Source organism: Mytilus trossulus, chromosome 6 (genome assembly GCF_036588685.1).
Source record: "Mytilus trossulus isolate FHL-02 chromosome 6, PNRI_Mtr1.1.1.hap1, whole genome shotgun sequence".
NCBI classification, from domain to species: domain Eukaryota; kingdom Metazoa; phylum Mollusca; class Bivalvia; order Mytilida; family Mytilidae; genus Mytilus; species Mytilus trossulus.
In genome coordinates this window covers 69,232,346-69,256,714 of record NC_086378.1, presented here as the reverse complement: position 1 = coordinate 69,256,714, position 24,369 = coordinate 69,232,346, and the positions used below count along the sequence as shown (strand labels likewise).

The window sequence follows — 24,369 nt, the reverse complement described above, 5'->3', positions numbered from 1 at the left end:
AATAAAAAGTGCATTGACACATCACAATTAAAAAGTGTAGTTTATATTTCCACCTATTGATATATTTGGAATTCAAACTCAAGTATCAAAAAGTAAAAAAAAAGTATGAGCAAGGAACCTTTAACAGGAAAGGTGGTAATCTTTGTTAAATAAGATAGGAGTCAAACAAACTTTGCTGCATCTTAAGGGCATACGATACAGTTTTGATCCTGTATTTACAAGTTCATGAAAATTTGCATATAGGCTTTTTTTACCTGATTAAATCAAATATGTAATAAAAAATATACCTTCATGTGCTACTTTTTGAGTAAAATGAGGTCGAAATTTTGTATATTTGCTCAAAATTCAGATTTGTGGCCGTAATAACTTTTTCGAAAGAAAGGCATATCTTTTTTGTTATAAAAATTAAATACAAATTGTTTTTTTTGTTAAATAATCGGTAATTTCTGTATTTTATAAGTATCCTAAAAAATTAGGCATTTTTTATTCAGAAATAACTCATATTTATCAAATGTTCATGAATTAAGGAAAATACGTCATTTTTTGCTGCATGTTTATCAAAATTAAAAAAAATTCTCTATTTACAGTTTTATAAAATTTGGGTCACATAATCTCCCTGCAAAATGAAATAAATTGCTGTTTTGAAAAATAAGGGTCCATGAACTCGTTTCCAAATTAAATCAGTTTGAATGATAAAAATCAGTCGAAAAATGCATCTTTTCCCGATATGTCACAGTTTGACGTCGCGAAAATAACATTTTACGTTAGCAACGTCATTACCTCCCCTGTAACTGTATCGTATGCCCTTAAGGGACGACATGAAAAGGTCAATGAAGGATAAAAATTTAATTCCCATATTTTTTTTTCACTTACCCCCGCCCCCCCTTCCTTTTCCTCTTAACTTAATTTTGGAAAAAAATTATTGACCAATAAGGATATAATATATAAACTCGATTTTGGATGAACAAAATATGTAGATGAATTTCAACCAAATACCCCCTCCCCACCACCCCAAACTATTTGATTAATGTTTTTTTTGTTATCCTACATTGATCTTTTGATATCGTCCCTAAGACTTGACAAGTAATGATCACCATAGATGAACTTTTTACACAAAACCATTGAAATTAGTAATGCAATAGTGTTGATAGTTAGCTATCTGCTTCAAACATACAAACTGAATAGTAAGCCTTCTGCATCAAAAATACAAACAGACTTTTTAAACCCCTTTTATTCTGTATTGTAAAGAGAATAATTTGAGTATCATAAAATCAATACTTTATCAGGAAAGTCTATCATTTATCAAGCATAAGTATACAGTATTATGTAAACTATGAGTTATTCCTCTTTGTTCAACTGACATCAGTTTTGACAATTAAATTATTTCGCTGCGTTGAGGAATTATGGTCATAGGCTGCTCTTTGGTATGGTTGTTGTCTCTATCACAAAGTGTCCGTTTCCGTTGTCTATTCTAAACTTACATTGTATGTGTATTGTTAACACAGAGAGACGCATAGACGGAGTAACTAAAATGCTCCCATTTCTCTACTGTAGGCGGGTCAAAAAAATTAATTAATGTCAACTGAATTATTTTAATTTTTATTCGAAAATGAATAAATTAATTTTAAGTGACAATCAAATAACTGCTATGGTCATAAAGTATACACATCTGTACAGGATGGACTGTGAATGAATTTATAGACATGAAGAACTGTTTGAACACCAAACCAAATTATTAATTTGTACAACAAGATGACTGCATGGAAAGATGAAATATGAAACTAGCTGCCGCATCTGAGTTATTGATATAATAACTTTTTTTTTAATAGAGTTATAGAACTCCAACGGACTTAAAATGTTGCTTATTGGAAAAACAACAACTAATGTCCTTGAAGCTGGTGAAAACCAAACGAAGTTTGAGTGGTTTTAAGTCTAATATGCGTCACTGCTAAACGTCTTGTATTACAGAACATATTGTAAATCGTTTTCCCTTGTCACGTTCATCCATGTTGAGTGTCACCTCTTCGAATACTTCATTTCTCATTTTCTAAAAAAATAAATAAAATGTTTTAGAGAATTGATATCCTTATCATTAAATCTGTGCTTGCTGGTAACACGACGTGTCTGATAGTTTGTGGAAAAGAAACTTTGGTTAATTGTTTAATTGACCGTTGTTATTAAGGACTTTTCTATTTGGCTATTGTGGTATTTGTATTCATTCATATTGTAGGTTTTAAAACGTCTAGGTGTCTTCTCTACATATTTTCCAACATTGCCTTAATACTGCTTACGTACAATTTAAAGTTTCCTTTCATTTACAGAAATGATTTCTTTTTTAACGTTATGTTATGTTCTTCATACATGTCATATATGTGTATTTCATTCGCACTTGTTCAAGTGGTAAGTCAACAGTTTTTATATAAATATGCTGGAGAGTTGTCTCATTGGCACACTTACCACATTTTCTTTTAATCTTTTTAATAAAATTTTAGTACGTACCGCCATAGAATATGTATTGAACTGTTTCTCATGTCTGTGGTAGCATATGTTTTCTCTCTTTTGTGTTTTCTTTGAAACTTAAAAAAATATTTTTTTAATTAATCAAATAAAGATATAACATAAATTCTTTTTTATTGTAAACAAATGACTCAAAAACATATTATCATTATGACTTTTCGACAGGAGCACGTGGAACAAATGTGAATAGAGGGGAATGTAGGGTATAGACATTCTGACATCTAAAATGACTAAAGAGCAACTAGAGGGGGTTACAAATTCCAGTCTGCAAAAAAGAGTTTGAGTGAGTCTATAGAAGATTTGAATAAATTAAAGAGTAAAAATATACAAATATTAACGATCTATATCAAATTCTCCCAATACCTAAACATAAAAAAATAATATGATAAAAAAGAAGTACTAGTTTTCCTGCAAACGTCTATCGCAATGACGTACCTCCACCTTAAATTTTAATATCGGTAGCTATGTTTTCATAAAATAAATACTAAAAGCAAATTCATAAAAATTACAGGGCGCCGAGATCTTTTCAATATCCCAGATGTTCTATGTACACATTATTCATAGAAACATTTTAGAATTGCATAAAACTGTAAGTAGTAGGTGTAAGATAGAACAGGTTTTCAATGTCATCAAAGTGTGATTACAAAATTGTTTGAACTATAAACATGATACAGTGATAACTTATTTAAGTTTAAAAAAATACGGGATCTGTTGGTATGTCAATATAATTAGGAACATAATTATGTTATAGGGTAACACACATGTCTCTGTTATAGATATTTGAATAGTGTCTTAATGGAGACTGGCAATTAAAGGATAATTTTACTTATACGATATATCTGATTAAATAGAATTTGAATGCATTTAATGATTGAGATTGAGTAAACTTCAATTATACGTTTTGGTTTTTAAGATCTTTTACAGACCTTTAAGTTCGAATAAAGATTGATTGTGAATCATATCCGTTTACGGTTATCGGTCATCGTTTTATCTTCGTTTATGGTTTCAATTGGCGACCAGGGCTATGATTAAATATTACAAATAGATAATATATCTCATTTTGAGGTTAAAAGATGAGTAAAACAAGGAGGATTTGTTTTTGATCGGTTATTTTTTTTTGTAAACTGAGAGGACAGATTATTTATTTTCTGCACTATTGAAGCAAGATTTTTCATTTTTATTAAAGCAAGGGACTGATTATTCATTTTCACAACTATATTTATGATATTCGAAAACATACAATTTTTAAAATATTTGTTAATTATGAATAATACATGTATAGTCAAGTTATTGTGTACCATTTAATCAAAATTAATCACTATCCCCTGCAGAAATTTTAAGATTCAAGATTTTATTCATAACCTCAGACATATACTTGTGTATAAGAGGACAATATATACAAAGAAACATATTAAGATAATATACATAGCGAGACTGGACAAACGAAACACAAATACATAGTATATTATAAAAGACAATTGGTATATTAGATTAAGTATTTTATACTTTTCTTCACGAAATGAATCATTTATATTCCCAACCAATATACATGTATTGCATACATACATATACATAGTATTAAAGTTTGGTTTTACCTAGCCTCATTCAAAATTATTGTCAAACATATTTTGCCGATCGGAGCGAGGCAACATTTTTTTTGAAGGGTTTTGGAACCGCTGAGTTATTTATTTTCAAAATCATCCTGCAGGGAATTGTAACAAAACACAACAAATAAATGCTTATAATGCTAAATGAGACAAAAAATAACGCTTATGGTTACCACCTACCTCTGTGTTTTCCAATTTTTATCAAAACAATAGCAATAATCAACAATAAAAAACCAGCACTTCCACATGATAGTAATGCTAATTTGACTGTGCCGTGTTTCCTCCTTCCCTTTCCTTTAAAAATATATCATAAATTATAAAAGTTTATTGAAAAATCTGTCATATATATGTAAACATATTTTAATCGATTAGTATTAGATGATATTTTTTTTGTGTTTTGTGCTGCTTTAGTTTTTAGACATATGCCACAGACTGCAATCTCAGCCCTGCGTACAGTCCATAAACACATTTAATGAAAGTTTGGTACTATTTGGCACTGTAGTTTCAGTGGAGATTACATCACATCATAAAAGCGACATATAAAAATAAGTTCGAAAAGGCTTGACATAACCAATCGACAATAAACACAGAAATTATCTTTTCCGACAGTTTGTAAAATAAAAGAATTATACAAATCTGTCAATTGAAGATACGTTTTTTTCTCTTAAAATACAAGTGGAGGTTGGTACTAGCTTTATCTTTTGTCTTTAAACAACCTTGACTTTTAATAACCTTTTTATAACTGAAATAATTTCATTTATATATGTTCCTTTGGTGTTCATGCGTATGAATATTTACAAATTGATTTACCACACACACAGCTGATAATCAGTACAGCGAAAGAATAATATTATAGTTATGCTCACGCAAAATACATCGTTTCAAGTGGTAACTATTCATTGTAACATGACGATTTATTTTAACATTAATTTATATGCGGAAAGTAATGTTTGTATTTCAACCTCTCTTAATAACTGTCTTTGTTGAAGTTCAATGGTGATTCCTTTAAGTGGATCAGTAAAGTAATTATAATATATATTAAATCAGAGCGTTATCCGTATAAGACATTGCAGGAAAGAAATGTTCATAGATTGTTGACATTTTATATTTTATTTTATAAAATGTCTATATGAATGCACTTACGTTTCTCTGGTAATAATACGGTACAGTAACGTTTTCCATACTCATTAGATACTTTAAGTCTGTAGCTTCTTGTGTCTTGCTGATCAATGTCAAATATCTCCAAAATGATTTTGGTTGAATTTAGTCGTACTTGATGATTATACATTTCTACCATTGTTTGACTTTTAGTTATTGTTACTTTGTGTTTTGGTGACTGTTTTACAGGAAGGTCCTCCTCCGAATCAATCAAGTTGCAAGATATATTGCTTGAACTGTAAACATTGACTTGTAATGTGATAGAACCATCTGTTTGAGCAATTTCAACAGTTCTACCAAGACATTCTGGCTTTCCTATTTTGAATGTAATTTGACATATATATATTTGGAAAAATTAGTTGACTAATAATTTTGAATGCCAACTTGTCGTTGGTCCTCAATGCTCTTCAACTTCGTACTTTATTTGGCCTTTTGAACTTTTTGTATTTGAGCGTCACTGATGAGTCTTTTGTAGACGAAACGTGCGTCTTGCGTACATACAAAATTTAGTCCTGGTATCTACGATGAGTTTATTTACATAGAATTTCTAAGATCTTAAATTATCACAGAATAACTCAAACTGACAAAACAGGGGTTAATTTACCTGGAGATATATCAAATTGAAACAATCTGAGCGAGGGTTTGCAAAGTTTGTGGTATGCCGAGGCCAAAGTTTTGACGATTAAACTTCATTCATTTTAAGCTGCTGCAAAAATGTATTGCGTATTGTTTGTTAATCATCGAGCTCTCACTAACCAACTATAACTGAAATTACTTGCACATTTTTTTGTATTGTGGGAGTCATTTCTCACTTTATTAAATGACTATTGTTGCTGTAACTTTGTAATTTTAGACTATAGGTTTTATTATAATAGTAATTACATGGTAAAAACTAGTAAAGAAATCCGAAACACCTTCCCAGCACAGATAAAATGTATACTCTCCAACAAAAAATATCACTACACATATGCGTTTTAAAAATTGACCCTAATCAATGAGCAAACAAAAAGATCTGATTGAGTCTAGATGAAAAAGTTTGCCGTCTACTGTACTTACAACGATATTGTGATGGTCATGGGAAATAGCTATTTGTTGGTCAAAATTTAAAGATTTTTAAAGTTCGAAGTTATAATTTTGATCTTAAGTTCAAAATTTACTACAGAGCCACGTGTCATGTATACTATTTCTTTAATTTAAAGTTATAATCAGAAATTTGTTAAAGAAACGTAACGGTGATCTTAATTTGTTAAATGGTTAATTCATTGAACAATGACCTTTTTTCTATCAAAATCATTCTATATGAGCTTACTTGTGGGAAAACCAATATTAATTGTAGCGTTCTGCATCAAAAAGAAGCAAATACATTTTATATATAAACCTCTTAACAATAGCAACGTGCTCCATGGATACACTGACGTTTTAACTCGAAACAAACCCAAAGCATGGTCATTATTGTATAGCACACGGATACTACCAGTAGTATAATTCAGATGAGTAGTTTTGGTTTACTTTGTTTAATTTTGTTTGGTCGTTCTTTTGTTTTCTTTTGCTACAGATTATAATATAAAAATGAAACCCTTTGATTAATCCGTAAAGAAAGTGTTTACAAATCGATTAACAAACGCATAATTTCTCTATATATTTGCGCAGGACTCGTTATATTTTACATTATCGCTATGTTACCAAATTTTCGTTTGATCTTACTGACTGATAATTTCCTTTCTAAGCGTAGCCGAGTGATATAAAAACAAGTGTCGCTAGAAACTAAGGGAACACGTGCGTTGTCAATGAAATTAACAAGACGTCAGCGATAAACAGGTCTCTACTAGATTGTTTTCTCACTTTCGCTTTTCCGGATCAAGCGAAAAAATCAAACACAACCACAGTCACTGTCTATCATTTAGCTTATCACTATCATATTTTCATGACACCATACTATACTGTCGTCAACAAAGCACTGACAGTGACACAAAGTTAATGTTAGGATTTTAGAACATAGTTTTTGTACAAAGACTTGTATCAATGAAAAAAGTCGAAACAATCGGGAGTCCTAACTTTTAGTCCGATTAAGGATTTGAAATGTGACTGTAATACCAGTGCCGATGGTGTAAGATTTCTCAATCTTATTCTACTGTATCAGTGCAGTACATTCTGCATGTGCCTGTTCTAAGTCAGGATCATGTACTTCATTGGTTATCGTTTTTTGCTTTATATTATTTTATTTTGAATCATCAACGTTTTTATGATATATTTGTTCTTAGTCTGTTGGATGTGTACTAAAAGATATTCTATGTAAATAAAAATGATTTGTGTATCAGTTGTACTAGACTCACAACACTTTCAGTTACAGTGGGAACTTTTAAAACGGAAAGTTGCTTCTTCTTTCATTTTGTTTGTTACTTAAACCTCGCCACATGTATGCCTGTCCGACGTTAGAAGTATAATTCAATGGCTGTCGTTTGTTGCTGTCCGTCATATTATTTTAAATGTCTGAGCATAATTCAGGTAATTACTGTACTTGCTTGAATTTTTTCACAGTTTGTCATGTCGGGTCATCTGTTACAGCTTACTTAACGGTATGGTGTTTACTCACTGATAAAAACCGTAGGCTTCAGTGACTCATTGATGCCTTCATGGACATGATTTGGTTTCTGGTTGATAATTTAATTATTTGTTATCTTTCTAAATTTTCCTTATTTTGTATGAATTCTTTTTCAAACCTAACTACAGTTTCGTCGAATCTACCGATAATTCTGACTTATACAATATATTCACTTTGTCGATATGTTTAAGGTGCTTCTGACTTCTGACTTCGAATTCTTTCAGTGATTTGCAACCTCCATAGTTTCGAGTATTTTTCAAAGCTTCTTTTTGTTTGTATTTAAAAAAAAACCAATGGTGCTAAAATGAGTAGTTAGTAACATTCTCTTGGTTGACTGAGCCGACTGATACAACTTAACGGGATTGTCACCGTAAAATTGACGAACGACATCCAGTTTAAGTCAAACAAGTACCAAAATCTATATTTGATTATTTTAGCAAAAGTTTAAATCATCACAACAAATGCACAACAAAAATGCTAACCTTTAAATATGATATCTGCAAACCCATTTTGAAAACTGCCTTCATCATTTTCTGCCCTGTGATTACCAATTTGACAAACATATATTCCGTCCAAATTGTACATAAGTCCACTGTTTGCCTCCAAAGTGTCAAAATTCAGAATTCCATTTTCGGTCCCATTTAGATATCTTAAGTGTTTCCCCGTTGAAGATTTGTGTTCCCATCTAGAGAAGCTATAGTTATCTGGAAAACCACTTGCAATACACACCAAGGAACCATCGCCAAGCTGAATAACAGAAATTTCTGGAGCCTCTATATTAAAAATAAAGCATATTCTTATAAGTAAGGCAATTAATTTTGGAAATACAATTTGTTACATATTAAGTGTAAACTATGTGAGGATAATTCTACTGAACATAGTTAATAATCCCTATAAACCACGCTGCTTTAAATTAAAAAGTTTTAGAAGTGTGCTTATGTTGGAAATATTAAATTCAATGCACATCGGATTTAAACGGACATCATTTGTAATACATTTCATCTATGTGTTTTAAGTGAATATCATCTTCGCTAGCCAAGGTTTACGATCCACTTTCGCTCTCTTCACCCTTGGCGGATTGAGCTAACATTTGTGATAACAATGTTGCGCCATCTATCGGAAGATAAAAATCACGCCCATTCCGAATACATTATTCTTGACCAATGGTAGCACTTGAACTCTTCAAGTTGGAGGTAAAAACACGGTAGCGTCTAGATTCTACACACTTGGTAAAGCCGAAAATGAAAATCTACGTCAACATTCATGCATTTGTGCATTAAACATACACAGGAACTTCTATTGGACGAATAAAAACATTAAAGTTGTCACTAAATATAGTCGTATGTTTAGGGATGTAAAGTTTTGACTGCAACCAATAAAAATCCTTACCCTGTGTCTCCGAAATTTTATCTCAATCCGCCAAGGGTGAAGAGAGCGAAAGTGGATCGTAACCCTTGGCTAGCGAAGATGAGTGAATATGGCAGTGATATAAGATAGTCCGTTTGTATGTATGCATGTTGGGGTTTGTATTTTGCTGTAGTGCAGTATTTCTGTTGGTTGTACCTCTGTTTTCATCTTAATTTATGTGTCTCCCTAGGTTTTAGTTTGCTACCTGGATATGTTTTGCTTAATCGAATTATGACGAATTTATGACCATTTTCTTCCTTAGTAGACATGTTTTTCTTCAAAGTCATACAAAACGCACAGCTTCTGATATCCAAGTTGTTATTATTTTTATATATTTTTCCTGAGTAATCTTAAACGGCTATTTTACGACGATGTTTTCATATGTTTTCTATAGTTATGACGGCATATATTAGTGTTACATCAGAAATGTATATTTGCAACAGCGACAAGTTCTGCCCTTGCAATATACCTAACTCTTTTTGTATTGAAACTGTTGTGATGTACACTGTGTCGAGTCTGAATGAATTGGCCCTAAGTAAAAATCCAATAAATGCAAGAACACTTTGAAGAGAGAAATTCACAATACAATGATACATTTCTACAAGCTTATAGTTATCAAAGATACCAGACTTATAATGTAGTACGCCAGACTCGCGTTTCATCTACTCAACAGTGACGCTTAGATCTAAATAGTTAGAAAACCAAACAAGTATAAAGTTTAAAACACGTCATAGATTAATTAAGAAGATACCATAGAAAAAAATCAATGTCTATTTCGGTGTAAATAAAGGCTACAGTAGTATACCGTTGTTCGAAACTCACAAATTGATTGAGAAAAAAAAACTTAATCCGGGTTATGTAACATTGAGGTCGCAATCTAAAATACAGAAATGGGCATGTATGGAAGTAGGAATGGAAATATATCTTAAATAAAATATAAAAAGATAACAGTAATTTCATGAATTTTCATAACATATCACTTAATAATGAGCTCTGACTCAGACGAGCCTCGTCACACTTGAATAGTAATTACAATATCAGTAAATTATTAGGTTTTATAGTTAAGGACTCGTTGCAATTGTTTTTGAAGTAGAAAAATGCGTGAGAAAAAAAATGAATTAAATCATATAACTATAAAAAACATTAATCATTTCCTCTAGCTAATGACGCTAGAAAAATACATTTTTTGTTTCCCTAGTTATAAGTCAATACATGACTGGTTTATATGTTTAGGTTTCTACAGACCACGACCAGAAATACCTAAATGTAGCCACAGTAAATAAATAAAAGTCTGCGCGAAAAGGTGGTTATGGATCTTCAAATCATCAGTCCGAACACTGATTATCAAGTCATGTTCCGACTTATCCACAGCAGTAATCAATAATTTCAATCAGAACGCTAGCAGTCAATTTAGATTGTTCAGAAAAAATTCATGGGGCGATTCAGATTGTTAATAAACATTGCTACTTGTCAAATCAGTACTGTACAGTAGCATTTTAGAGAATTTAGTGTGATATAGGTGAACATGAAAACTAACCGTGTATTTAAAAGCCCCGCCTACCAACTAACCTAATACGGAACATACACGGTTGCTTTTAGCCAATCATATTTCTAGAAATTTATATGAGGTAAGATAATGTATGATATTTGAATAGTTTATATCAAAATCTGTACTTACCTGTCTGAAAAAACATTTGCAATTACCCCTTGGTAACCCCTTGCAATCGCAAACTTTTTAAATTATCTCCCTTTCACGATCTCCCGAATAGAAGATCACTTTACCTTCAGCGAAAATGGCTACAGCCTAATCGCATTTGGTTTGAAAAGCAATCGTTAATATTATATTAGAAGGAATAGACATCGAGTGGTTTGGATACAATGGAAGACAAGTATAAGAGCTATGGAAAGTGCAGCGCACGCATGAACGTATTAGATACGCACGATGAATGCTACCGACATCGGATTTGTCATAAGGCCTTTCCCTGCAATACCGGTATTTGTCGGGAATGGAATGATGAGAAACGGACACTCGTGGATAAAATGCTGGAGAAAGCAAGGTCAAAGCTTTCGGTTTCATCAAGTGCCGTAAGCCCTTCTGTGCAGACGGCAGGCAAGAAACTTGAAACGGCAAAGCTGAGTGAATTGGCGTCGCCGGCAAAGCATGAAAAACTATCGAAAGTTGTTCGAACTGATCATAGTGCAGATGATCGTGAACCTCAAAGTACGGGAGTACATTTTGAAGCAGTTGAATTTAACAAATTTGTAGCAGATCAAGTGCAAATGCAATTGAAAAAGTTGTTACCACAGGTACAGACACAAGGCCTTATTGCAAGTGATGCAATGCATGCTTCATTGACTCGAAATGTGAGATTTCGGAGAGTCAATCTTTGTCTAGGCCAAGGGCCCACTATAGTAAATTTATGCCATCCGATGATCAGATTTCTGTTGTTTCCCATGAAATCGAGGATGAAATAAGTATGGGTGGTTCAGCTATTTCTGAGGAAAATAATAATGATGCCCACTCTCAGTCACATTCTCATGAAAAAGACTTTTCTCTGTTTAGTGAAGGAGCACCAGGATCTACTGATCCAATTCAATGTAATAATGTTCTCCATAAATTGACAACTAAATTAAAAATAGATTGTTCAGAGGAAACTGAAACAGAAACAGTCAGAACTTCCTATTTGCCTTCAAGACTGAATTCTGGCAATTCAAATAAATCAGCTCATTTGAAATTACCTCTAGAGGGTACCACAGTTGAAGTATTTAAGAATGTGGAAAAGGAAGCCATGTCTGGAAGACTCAAAAATAGGTCCGTTCGTCTTAGAGATGATAAGGCCTTTATGGTGTCGAAAAAAGATTTCACAGAATTTTGTTCCCCTCCAAGGCTTGATGATAACATAGAGGAGGGTTTGTCATCTACTATGGGAAATAAGAAAAAAGGTTTTGTAGACCGTAAAAAGTTTTCACACTCTTTACCTTCCTTTCATAAGGAAATGGATGCTGAATTTAAGAAAGTTGACAACTCAGCTAGAACATTGTTAAGAAGTGTTTCATATGGCTCTTTGATAGCAAGCTATATTGATGTTGCTGATTCAGAGGAAGACAGGGTAGAAGCATGTTCAGCTTTAGTAGCATGTTTCAAATCTATGGCAGATATGACTTCACGTATACCGGTAGTTGCTAACTCTGTTATAAACAGAAGGAAAATTTTCTTAAAAAATGTTGATTTCACTAGCAAAGCCACATCAGCAAAATTGTTGAATTTACCTTTGAATTGCGCACAACTTTTTGGTGGTAAATATTTTGATACTTTGCATTCCTCAGCTGAAAATATAAGAGATGCTAAAGAAACACAAAACGTTTATCGTTCTTCATTTGTTCCTGGAGGGCAAAACTTTGATGACGGATCTAGGAAAAGAAAATCTCAAGAAACTTCTAATGTATCCTACAACAAACCTGAAAAAACATCGAAATATGATAAGCAGGATTTTAATGACCGTCGTGGCACTGACACTTCGTCTTATTTTCGTGCCTTGCCAGCAAAACAAGGAGGAAAAGGATCTTTTTTATGGAAAAATTCCTCCCAGAAAAATTTCAAGAAATAAACAATTATATGTCTGCGGTAAGTCTCCAGGTAGGAGCACGGTTGTTACATTACCACAGTCAGTGGTTTCAAATAACTCAAGACAAGTTAGTACTTCAGATAGTGAAGAACGGATTAATTTTAGATTTCATAAGTCTTCCAGCTTTTACAGGAGTAAAAGAGACAGTTTACCCAGCGTAGGTACAAAAAAATCTTCTATATTAGAAGAGGTAAATTCTTTGTTAGAAAAACATGCTATAGAGCCTGTCCCGACAAGTGCAGAAAATCAGGGTTATTACAGTACAATATTCATGGTACCAAAAAGACAAGGAGGTCTCAGACCAATTCTTAATTTAAAACCACTAAACCAGTTTGTCATACCGTATAGCGGGTTATTTTCGCGGGTGTAAAATTTCGCGATTTTCATTGAATAAGGTATACGAAAAATGTTGGCGGTTATTATTTTGGCGGATTCAACATTTTTAACATTACCTTTGCATGTACACTTTTAAATTGGCGGAATTTATTTTGGCGATTTTGTTCTGTCCGCGAAAATAAGCGAAAATTTACACCCCGCGAAAATAACCCGCTATACGCTACCTCATCACTTCAAAATGGAAACCCTCCGATCGATTCTAAAAAGTCTGAAAATTGGGGACTGGGCAGTAAAACTGGATTTGCAAGATGCTTATTTCCATATACCCATTCACAAACATTACAGAAAATTTCTATGCTTCAGCATTTTGGGAAAAAAGTATCAATACCGAGCTCTACCATTCGGTCTACGATCGGCTCCAAGGATTTTCACAAAAGTGATGGCAGTAGTAGGTGCGTTTTTGCGAAAACAAACGATTCACATATTTATGTACCTGGACGATTGGATGTTTAAAAACAGCAGTAAAGTAAAGCTGACAAAACAATTATAGTACACTCAAGAATTGTTAAATAATCAATGTGAAAAAATCTTGTTTAGTTCCGACTCAAACAATAGAGTATCTGGGAGCAGTGATTCACTTAAAAGAAGGTCTTGTGTTTCCGTCTCTAGAGAGATTCAAAACTATAAGTCAGATGATTCATATATTCCTAAATTCACAAACAGTAGAGGCACGTGTAATGTTGAGACTACTTGGTCTAATGGCTTCATGCATAGATTTAGTTCCATGGGCCCGACTGCACATGAGACCACTTAAGCTTTATCTTCTAGCTTGGTGGAGACCAGCTCTACACAGTTTAAATCATTTGATTCCACTGTATCAACCTCTCCAGGAACATCTATTCTGGTGGCTAAACCGAAGAAATTTTTTCAAGGGAGTGCTATTAGAACAAGAATCTGCTCAAGTGACTCTAGTGACAGATGCGTCACAGTCGGGATGGGGAGCTCATATAAACAATTATCAGATAGCAGGTGTTTGGTCGTCTCAGTAAAAAGTAAAACACATCAATTGGCTAGAACTCAAAGCTTTACAGTTAGCACTGCAAACATTTCTGATAAAAGTACAATTCAAAAGTGTGCTAGTGAGAATAGACAATGCAACTGTCGTCAGTTATCTGAACAAACAGGGAGGTACACGATCCCCAGACCTTTGTTACTTGGCATGGGATCTTTTGAAATGGTGTATAAATTCATATTCCGGGAAAAAAGAAAATTATAGCAAATGCCCTGTCAAGGGGGAAAATGACCATTCGTTTGACAGAATGGGCATTAAATACGACAATAGTGAATTTGCTGTTCCTTCAGCTAGAAACAGGTAATAGATCTGTTTGCGACTTCAATGAACAAGAAGCTGCCAGTGTTTTGCTCTCCTTGGCCGGAAGAAACAGCAGTGTCAATAGATGCACTGTCAATGATATGGACAAATCTATTTGCTTATGCATTCCCGCCACCGATCATTCTAAACAGAGTATTACAAAAAATACAGAAAGAGGACTGTGTAATTTTACTGATAGCGCCAATGTGGCCGAGACAGTCGTGGTACAGTCAACTTCTCAACCTGTTAATAGACTTTCCAATACAACTGCCTGTCCAACAAAATCTATTAAGTCAAAATGGAATTTTTCATCCAAATCCAAGTGTTCTAAATCTTGTAGGTTGGAAAGTGTCAAAAGATCTTACACTGCAAAAGGATTTTCACCAAAAATTGCTTCAATTATTTCCAATGCACGAAAACAATCAACACAGACAGTTTATAATGCAAGACTCAAGATATTTGACAGCTGGTGTCAAGAACGGGGTTTCAATCCCAGTACGGCAACTGTGCCAGAAATAGCTGAATTTCTTATGTTTTTACATACTGTAAAGAATTGTAAGCCAAGCACTTTAGCTGGCTACAAGTCAGCAATAGCTTTAATACATTCATCTAAAGATAGAATTTCTATTAAAATGGATTTGCGTAACTTAATTAAAGGATTGTACAACATTAATCCACCAATAAGGCAGTTGGCGCCAAATTGGGATTTGCCGTTGGTTTTGCAAGTGTTAACAAAGACACCTTTTGAACCACTAGAAGAAGCAGAATTGAAATATTCAACTTTAAAGACAGTTTTTCTGATGGCATTAGCTTCTGCTGCAAGAGTCAGTGAAATACACAGTTTCACTATTAATGACAAACATTTCAGGAAAGATCAAAGAGGTATACGGTTGTTGCCAAATATGCAATTTCTTGCTAAAACTCAAACTTTGAATAAACCATGGGAACCAGTATTCATTCCCAAATTTGAAAACTATGCTACAGATCCAAAGGATTTACTGCTGTGCCCTTGTAGAGCACTACTAGCTTATATTAAAAGAACTGAAGTTTTGCGCAAATCACGAAGACTCTTTGTAACATATCAAAAGAATCATCATGTAGAGGCTTCTAAGAATTCCATTGCACGATGGATTGTGAACACGGTTAAATATGCATATGAACATGCAGATACAGACACACTTCAGTTTGTGAGAGCTCATGATACAAGAAAGCTCTCAACTTCTTGGGCTTTGTTCAATGGACTTTCCTCTCAAGAAATTTTAAGAGCAGCTCATTGGTCAAATGAGACAACATTCACCTCATATTACTTGAAAGATGTACCAGATTTGGAATCTCGCTTTGCAAAAGCTGCAATTTTGCATACAGCTAACAGAAGACAGAAGAAGTATTAAAGTAGATATTTTTTATTTACTAGTTACTTTCTTCCTCTTACCCACCACCTTTGGGTTTATGCTGCAAATTCTTTGCAAATGTTTTTTCAGACGGGTAAGTACAGATTTTGATATAAACTATGGTTTTTTAAAGTAAAAACTTTGTTTATGATAAATCTGTACTTACCTGTCTGACCCTACCCACCTCCCCACCTGAGGAAGTTAAATTTTATATAATGTATATAGTTATTTCGCCTCAGGTAAAGTGATCTTCTATTCGGGAGATCGTGAAAGGGAGATAATTTAAAAAGTTAGCGATTGCAAGGGGTTACCAAGGGGTAATTGCAAATGTTTTTTTCAGACAGGTAAGTACAGATTTATCATAAACAAGGTTTTTACTTTAAAAAACCATATATTGAAAGATGATAAATATATATATTGATAGATGTGAATCCTGAATATGGGAGTTTCTGCATGCTCATTTGCATTTCACGCGACAAATAAAACTGTTACAATGCGGGCCCACATTAATTGTTTACCTGGACAACTTAGGGTTGATGTACGAGGTGATAGTTATAATGCCTAACAAGATTTTGTGAGGTAGACGAAATTGACCTTAAAACGATCGTATTGACCTTTTTTGTAAAAAAATAGGTAGATCGGACATATTTTGACTTTATTTGATGACTTCTTTAATTTGAGATTGATTGTAATTAGTATGTTCCTTTGAGACTGAAAATTGTTGTTGTTTGTAATTTACCTGGCGTAGCCGTGCGTAAAATTTATTTCGGCATTTCTCTTCGAAAAATGACTTGTTGATTGGAATACAATGTCTTATTTGTAAACTTTGTCTGTTTTCTCAGCAATTGGCTATCGAAAAATAATCTTTCTACTGAGTTATTGAAAAGTTTTGTAAAAATAAGAGAATTCTAACGTTTCATACCTATACTTTCATTGATAAAACATAACATGGACTCATCCAGTGTCCAGTTTGAAGGTCATTTATAGTTATTGTCAGATTCATGCACGTTCAATTTAATCAATGGTCGAGAATGAAAAGCATAAACAGTTAGAAGGTATACTAATAATAACTTAATCCAATCAAATTGCTTTATATTCAATAACAATGACCAGTCCACATAATAATAAGTAAAAGAGCTAAAACTGGGTATTGAGAAAATGTAAGATATTAAAAGTCCAGTTTATTGCAATAACGAATAAAAATTTGTCAACCAAAAGTTTTTGCCATCATTTCATAAACATGTCGTATTGTATTGATACAGTTTTTTGGATCTTTCATTTATGTATGTAAGGCAATACAAAGTTTGGGGTTCAAAAGTCCACATATTTAATGACTTAATACAGAAAATTCGTCCTTTTAAAACATAAACTGTTTCACAAACAATACGTGACTACAACGTAATATCATTTCTCAAAACACTGGAAATATTTTCATTTGGATTGGTATAGTAGTATTGCCAAAAAGTGTGTTGAAATGAACAGTGGTATAGCAAACATCGAATTCCCTCACAAAATTTATTAAGGCACTATAATAAAATATGTCAATAAAGTAAAGTCAAATTTAAATAAAACGTTCATGATAAAGTTTTTATGTTTACATACTATTCAAATACATCATTATCGCTTGATACCAATATATGTGGGTTTGGTGGGTACAGGTGAACCCCGAATTTAATGTTCAACGAAAATCAAAATTCCTGTAAATAAAGTTGTCAAATGTCCACGAAAATGAAAAGTTTCCGCAATCCACGAAAATCGGTTCCAAGGAAAATAAAAGAATCCACAGTAAACTGATATGGGGTTATGAAAGTATATAATATATGGAAGATATGAAAAAAAATCACTTTTTTTGGAGTTCGGTATTTTTTCTATTTTTATTTTTTGCACTACAAAAAGTTAACACAGTCTTCCACAAGCAAAACATAGATAAATAGACCACTTCAATCATTATCACGTCGGAAGCATTAAAAAAAAATGTGACTCGCAAAGCTTACTTTTCTTATAAAACAAGATTCCCCATAGAACATACCCTCCAGAAAATATTCAAATATTCAAGCGAAATAGAAGATAACAGAGCAAATACTTGTCAGGACTTAACATCTTAGGAACATCCCGACAGACTCATATCTTCAAACATTGAAATAAATCTTGCATATACTTACCTATTACGAATAACTCTACACAGTACTGGAAACTTTTTTGTACGCAATAGTATTTCCCACTATCAGTTGTCGAGATATTGGATATTTGTAAATTGTATTCTTGGCCGATGCGATTAATAGTAAACTTGTGTTGAAACTTTGGGTTTATTTTTGTCCCGTCTGCAATAGTAAAGTTTCCATACTCCCAAGTGGACGGCAACTGTTTACTGACGAGACATTTTAAAACGTTTGTGGATCCAACTGTTGTATTAATGGTTTTACTCGTCTGTTTACAGCTAATGTCATTATTTGCATATATTACTATTACTACAAAAGAATACAAACAATGTTTTTTTATCATAATAAATCGATAAAGAGTCGAGTATTCAACGGAGTTCAAATTTCAAACACTATCTAAACAACTTGTAAAGACTCAATGAGTTGGAGGGAAATTTTAAACATTTCAATGATAAATTGTCAATAAAAACCAAAACGTTTAAATATGAATGATTTTGTATGGTTCACAAGATAAACATATTCCACAAACCTTCACACAAACATACAAGTAAGATAATCGCCTGCATTGCAAATATTGAACAACGAAATGTATGAATAGTATACATAAAAGTTACTTATATAAGAACAATACAAATTGACCTCAATAGTCTATAAATGACTAATTGATTTTCAATCAAGTGTATAAAACTTTTGAATATCTTCCGCAAATGTTTTTATTTCCCGTCGATTGTGTATATATTACATACATAAAAAACCAAAATAAGTGGAATTCTTTGAAAAAGGCTGATTACGTCTACTGGAACTAATTGACCTAATATAATCAAGGCAGAGGCAAATTATTATTTCTCTCTTAAAGATTTTAACAATTTCATAGAGATAATTGTAATGATATTGCATTCTGAACTAGTATGAAACCATTAGCGTAATGTTTCCTATTTGGATTGCACCGAAAGACAATTACAAGTATTAGATACATCTGTATATTCAAATACAATGGGTATGTGTTTTAGTCAAGTTTTGAACAAATTCTTCCTCTGGTTTTCAAAAAAGATGAAATTAATATAAAACAAACCTATTTGTTTGAAAGAGAGAATATGTATAAGTTCGGGAATTTTGGTTTGCAATCCAGGCTTGGATAGCTTTCTATTAAATTATTAGTATGTACAAAATATTTATGGTAGATACAATTCAATGAAGCAAACTGTGATTATTGTGATTATGGATTTTTTGAAAGATTGGAAAAACTGCAATGCATATGGTAGTATAAAAAGCTGATCACTCGATTACATATAATACTCAATGCAAACTAGTCTATGAATTTCCATGTTATCTAGTATTGAAGAAACATAAGGGGAGACTAAGGTAACATTACAAAACTGACAGCACTTTTGTAAAACGGGAAGAAGCCACGATAAGTCGAATAAGTAAAAAAGAAAAACACTTCTAAAAAAAACTGAATACTGTGCAATATGAACCCATACCAATGTGGCGCCAGTCAAATTTCAAATACAAGTACAAGTGCTATGACATCATAGTTGAGGAAACAAAAAATATAAAACTTGATTGGAAAAATTAAAGTAAAGGCTATCATATAAATAAAATAAGTCAATATAAACCGTTTACATTGATAACGACGAGTGCACGCGTTTCGTTCGTTAAAGACTAAACGGACAATTATACGAAATTATTCAAAATGTTATTGTTCGTATGATAAACAGGAATATGGAAACTTCACTTGAACATATTTGATACTGAATACTCACCTTAATTGACGAAATTGAAAATCAGTGGTATCTAGGCAGAATATTTATTTTCTAAAGAAATATGAACAATTGTATTTTTTTTATTGCTCATATAGGGTGGACAAATTAAAGAAAATGTCGAATGGTAGACAATATCGTAAAAACATTGTGATAATCATATTGATATATCGAACCATATATACCAATTAAACGAAAAATTCAAAAGATTTTTTTAGAAGCTAACAAATGGTGATTGTTTTTGCCTAAAAATACAAAAAAAAAAATGGAAAAAGTATAAAAATTTCAAAAATTCATATAAAAATATATGTGATACCTATATAAATCTGGCTCAAATATCAATGGTTAACAAACGTGATTTTTTAATTATTATTTCGAGATTCTAAATTTTATAAATATTGCTGTCTGAAATGTACTAAAGCTGGTATAAACAATCTAATGTTTCTTATTAATTGAGCGTGTGGTAACTAAACAATTATGAAGCTTAGAAATGGAAAAATACTAAATACTAAACTTGTTCAAAGGGTATCTACACGTCTCAATCTTCAAAATCGGTTATCTAAAAATACTACCATCGCTAATATTTTTAACAATAAAAATCGTGGTTACCCTTCTATCGATAAGTGTCATGCCAAAAAATGACTTACATGTCCCCGTCTTTCCACCAACAATACGGTAAGGTCCACGTTTAATGATCGCACATTTTCTTTAAATTTTGAAACTGATATAACTTGAAAAACAAACAGTATTATTTATTTACTCACATGAAACAAACCGGGGTGTGGTATTCAGTACGTAGGAGAAACTGGACGATATTTATCTAAACGCACTCAAGAACATCTGTATCGTTTTAAAAGACCAAATAAATTCAAAAGTATCATTTACCAACACCTTAAGAAGCACAACCATCCTTTTAAATATTTAGCAGTTCAACCTTTAGAAGTAGTAAATAAGCAGCCTGGTGAATCGCATTCAAATTTTGTACGATCACGGAAAGTAATTGAATTAAATTAGATTAAAAAATTACAGACAGTTTACCCTCTCGGTCTAAAAAGTAAAATCACAAAAATACTGAACTCAGAGGAAAATCAATTTGGAAATTCCATAATCACATGGCAAAATCAAAAAACAAAACGCATCAAAAACGAATGGACAAGAACTGTCATATTCCTGACTTGGTACAGGCATTTTCAAATGTAGAAAATGGTGGATTAAACCTGGTTCTATAGCGCTAACCCTCTCACTTTAATAACAGTCTCATCAAATTCCGCTATATTTACATGATGCCTTAAAAAAAACAGTCACAATTAATAAAATAGTCAAAATATGGGTACATCAGTCATCATCGTATAACAATTTTAAAAGGAACAATATAACAGGACACAAAAACATCTACTATCTACGAACACATGGATTGATTTGAGTGTCTGATGTCAGAAAAATTATATACGTCACATAAATTTGTCGTTCAATGTGCATACAAACAATTTTAAAATTTACATAGGCAATGTACGCATACAGGGTAAAAAATCAAAAGTATGTAAGAATAAATTACAAAAATAGACCGAGATTCAAACTAGTCCAAAAGTTATACATAGAATTTATGAGAATCCAAAACTTTTAAAAGGAACAATTTAACAGGACACAAAAACATCTACTATCTACGAACACATGGATTGGTTTGAATGTCTGACGTCAGAAAAATTATATACGTCACACAAATTTGTCGTTCAATGTGCATACAAACAATTTTAAAATTTACATAGGCAATGTACGCATACAGGGTTAAAACATCAAAAGTATGTTAGAATAAATTACAGAAATAGACCGAGATTCAAACTAGTCCAAAAGTTATACATAGAATTTATGAGAATCCAAAACTTTTAAAAGGGAATAATTTAACAGGACACAAAAACATCTACTATCTACGAACACATGGATTGATTTGAATGTCTGACGTCAGAAAAATTATATACGTCACATAAATTTGTCGTTCAATGTGCATACAAACAATTTTAAAATTTACATAGGCAATGTACGCATGCAGGGTTAAAAAAATCAAAAGTATGTAAGAATAAATTACAGAAATAGACCGAGATTCAAACTAGTCCAAAAGTTATACACAGAATTTATGAGAATCCAAAAATTGTTAATTCCACTACGCCATTGAATGATTTTGACGTTTGTGGTTCAACGTATATAGTAATTCATAATAGAAATATATCATAATGACATATTATAGACAAATATCATACTGACGGGATCCTTTAAAGTACAGAGTCACGTTATAAGCACAAAAGAAATACAAAGAGTCACATATACAAAACAAATCACCAAAAAATGAAAGCCAATACAAGCACATTGACTAGATGTATAAGTACCGAGCCACGTCAAACGGATATCACATAAAACCATTCAACAGTAAAAGTAATCTTAATAATAGAACAAAAACAAATAAAAGAACAATAAAACATGTTGTAAAGATGATACACAACATCAGTACGCAGAATCTATACATCAAGACCATCGTGTATTATTAGAGAAGTTGATACGGAATATTTATCAACAAGGTCTTGGTACCTTCCGATGAACTATGATAATATCATGGGAATTGGTAATATATCTAGAACCAATTCCGTTAACATTTTGGATATAGTTTCTAAAACTGTTCGTAAAAACCGTTCTCACGGTCGTAGAACAAATCGCAAAGAAAATTTCGGGCCAATCATACCAAATCATTAAATCGCAAAGAAAATTTCGGGCCAATCATACCAATATTTCGGACCTAATTTCTATTTCAAAAAACAACGGCAAACATTATCTGTTAACAAAACTCTGTTCGTTACCGGTTAATAAGTTAAATAAAATTCTGGAGGATTGCAACACAATTTCATAAAGGAGTCCTAAGTATGAAATTGTTCAAATTATTATGGCATATTGTTATTCTAGATTATTTCCCAAAATTGATCGCCCTGAAGATCATAAAAAACATTTTATTAAAATTAAGTATGTCTATAAAGGCTTTGATTTTGTAAATATTGCCGGTATATTTAACGACCATTCTGTTAAAGAACAAATTCCTGGATATTTTGACAATACTGAGCTACCTCTTATTTGTTATATTTACAAGAAGTCTAACCGGAAATTTGTGTTTAATTATAGTCAATTGTGTAAAGATGTTAATATCAGGGAAAATACACCTACTTCGTGTAATTGCAGTAATTCCGAATATATTTATGGACCCATTTCCCATGTTATAACAGGAGATCTTAACATCGTTCAAGACCGATAGTTAAAATCATTCCTCAGTAAAGGACCTAAATATCGTCCCCCGTCAATTATTAATTGGAATGAGTGTCGTAATATCATCCACGACTCACTCCATACTTACTGTATGAAATGGATAAAACTGGAAAAAGCTGACTCTTTTTTTAATTAAGTAATGAAGATAGTTGATATACGTATTCAACATTTTAAAGAACATTTTACTATTAACAATAACCACAATAAACCTATTTCTCGTATCAAACATAAACTAAAAGAACTAGCCAAGGAATTTGTTTTTGTCCCGGCCAATAAAGCTGCTAATAATATTATTATTGTTTGACGTAAATTTTACATTGAGGTTCTGAAAAAGGAAATCACCAATTCACCAACATTCCAACTGACTCTATTTTCAGAAAACGAAATCTGTAACAAACATAAACTTTTAGCCACCGCTTTACAAGCAGAGCCAAATACAATGAAAGTCCCAACTATGTATTGACTTCCGAAGCTACACAAAACCCCTTACAAATATAGATTTATTTCGTCTTCAAGCCATTGTTTAACTACTTAATTGTCTATTCATCTTACCAGCACACTTGGTACAATTACAAACCTTATAATAAATTGTTCAAATAAGGCCTTCGAAAATAGTGGAATGAATTACTTTTGGAGTGTCAAGAACTCGTTGGAAGTACTTGATAAATTGCATGCTAATATTGGTGAGTTTGAATCTGTTCAAAGTTTTGATTTTTCTACCCTGTATACCACATTGCCTCACATTCTCATTAAGAAAAAATTCACACACCTAATTAAATGGGCATTAAAAAAATCAGAATGGGAATATATATGTTCAAACTCTTTTAGGTCATTTTTTAGTAGCAATAAACAAAAAAACTATGTCAATTGGACATGCTTTGATACTTTATATGCGCTTGAATTTTCACTAGATAACATTTTTGTTCGCTTTGGGGATTCCGTATATCGTCAGATTATCGGAATTCCAATGGGGACTATTTGTGCACCACTTATTGCGGACCTCTTTTTGTATTGTTATGAGTTAAAATTTATGACAAAAATAAGCAAAGACCCATCAAAACAACATCTGATAAACAAATTTAATAATACTTTTATATACTTTTTGATATTTTGACTCTCAATAATGACGAC

The 24,369-nt window shown here is 32.3% G+C and overlaps 2 protein-coding genes across 2 annotated transcripts in view; one reads left to right on the top strand and one right to left on the bottom strand.

Moving 5' to 3' along the window:
• Positions 1 to 24,369, top strand: part of LOC134723706 (uncharacterized) — an 84,046-nt gene that overhangs the window by 20,932 nt on the left and 38,745 nt on the right. The gene's annotated exons all lie outside the window — the stretch shown is intronic.
• Positions 1,644 to 18,815, bottom strand: LOC134723705 (uncharacterized). The gene is made up of 7 exons (XM_063587257.1): positions 18,705 to 18,815; positions 18,179 to 18,484; positions 8,367 to 8,657; positions 5,268 to 5,597; positions 4,305 to 4,418; positions 2,500 to 2,576; positions 1,644 to 2,047 (listed from the first exon to the last, which is right to left on the bottom strand). The coding sequence occupies exons 1-7, from the start codon at positions 18,778 to 18,780 to the stop codon at positions 1,949 to 1,951; spliced, it is 1,293 nt and encodes a 430-aa protein (XP_063443327.1). The 5' UTR covers positions 18,781 to 18,815; the 3' UTR covers positions 1,644 to 1,948.

Excerpts from the sequence above, each read along its gene's own strand:
- LOC134723705 (XM_063587257.1), bottom strand. The coding sequence starts at position 18,780 with ATGTATACTATTCATACATTTCGTTGTTCAATATTTGCAATGCAGGCG. Across the intron at positions 5,598-8,366 it reads TGCAGATATCATATTTAAAG|GAAAGCCAGAATGTCTTGGT; the intron begins GTTAGCATTTTT and ends CATTCAAAATAG. Across the intron at positions 4,419-5,267 it reads CGTATTATTACCAGAGAAAC|GAAAGGGAAGGAGGAAACAC; the intron begins GTAAGTGCATTC and ends ATATTTTTAAAG.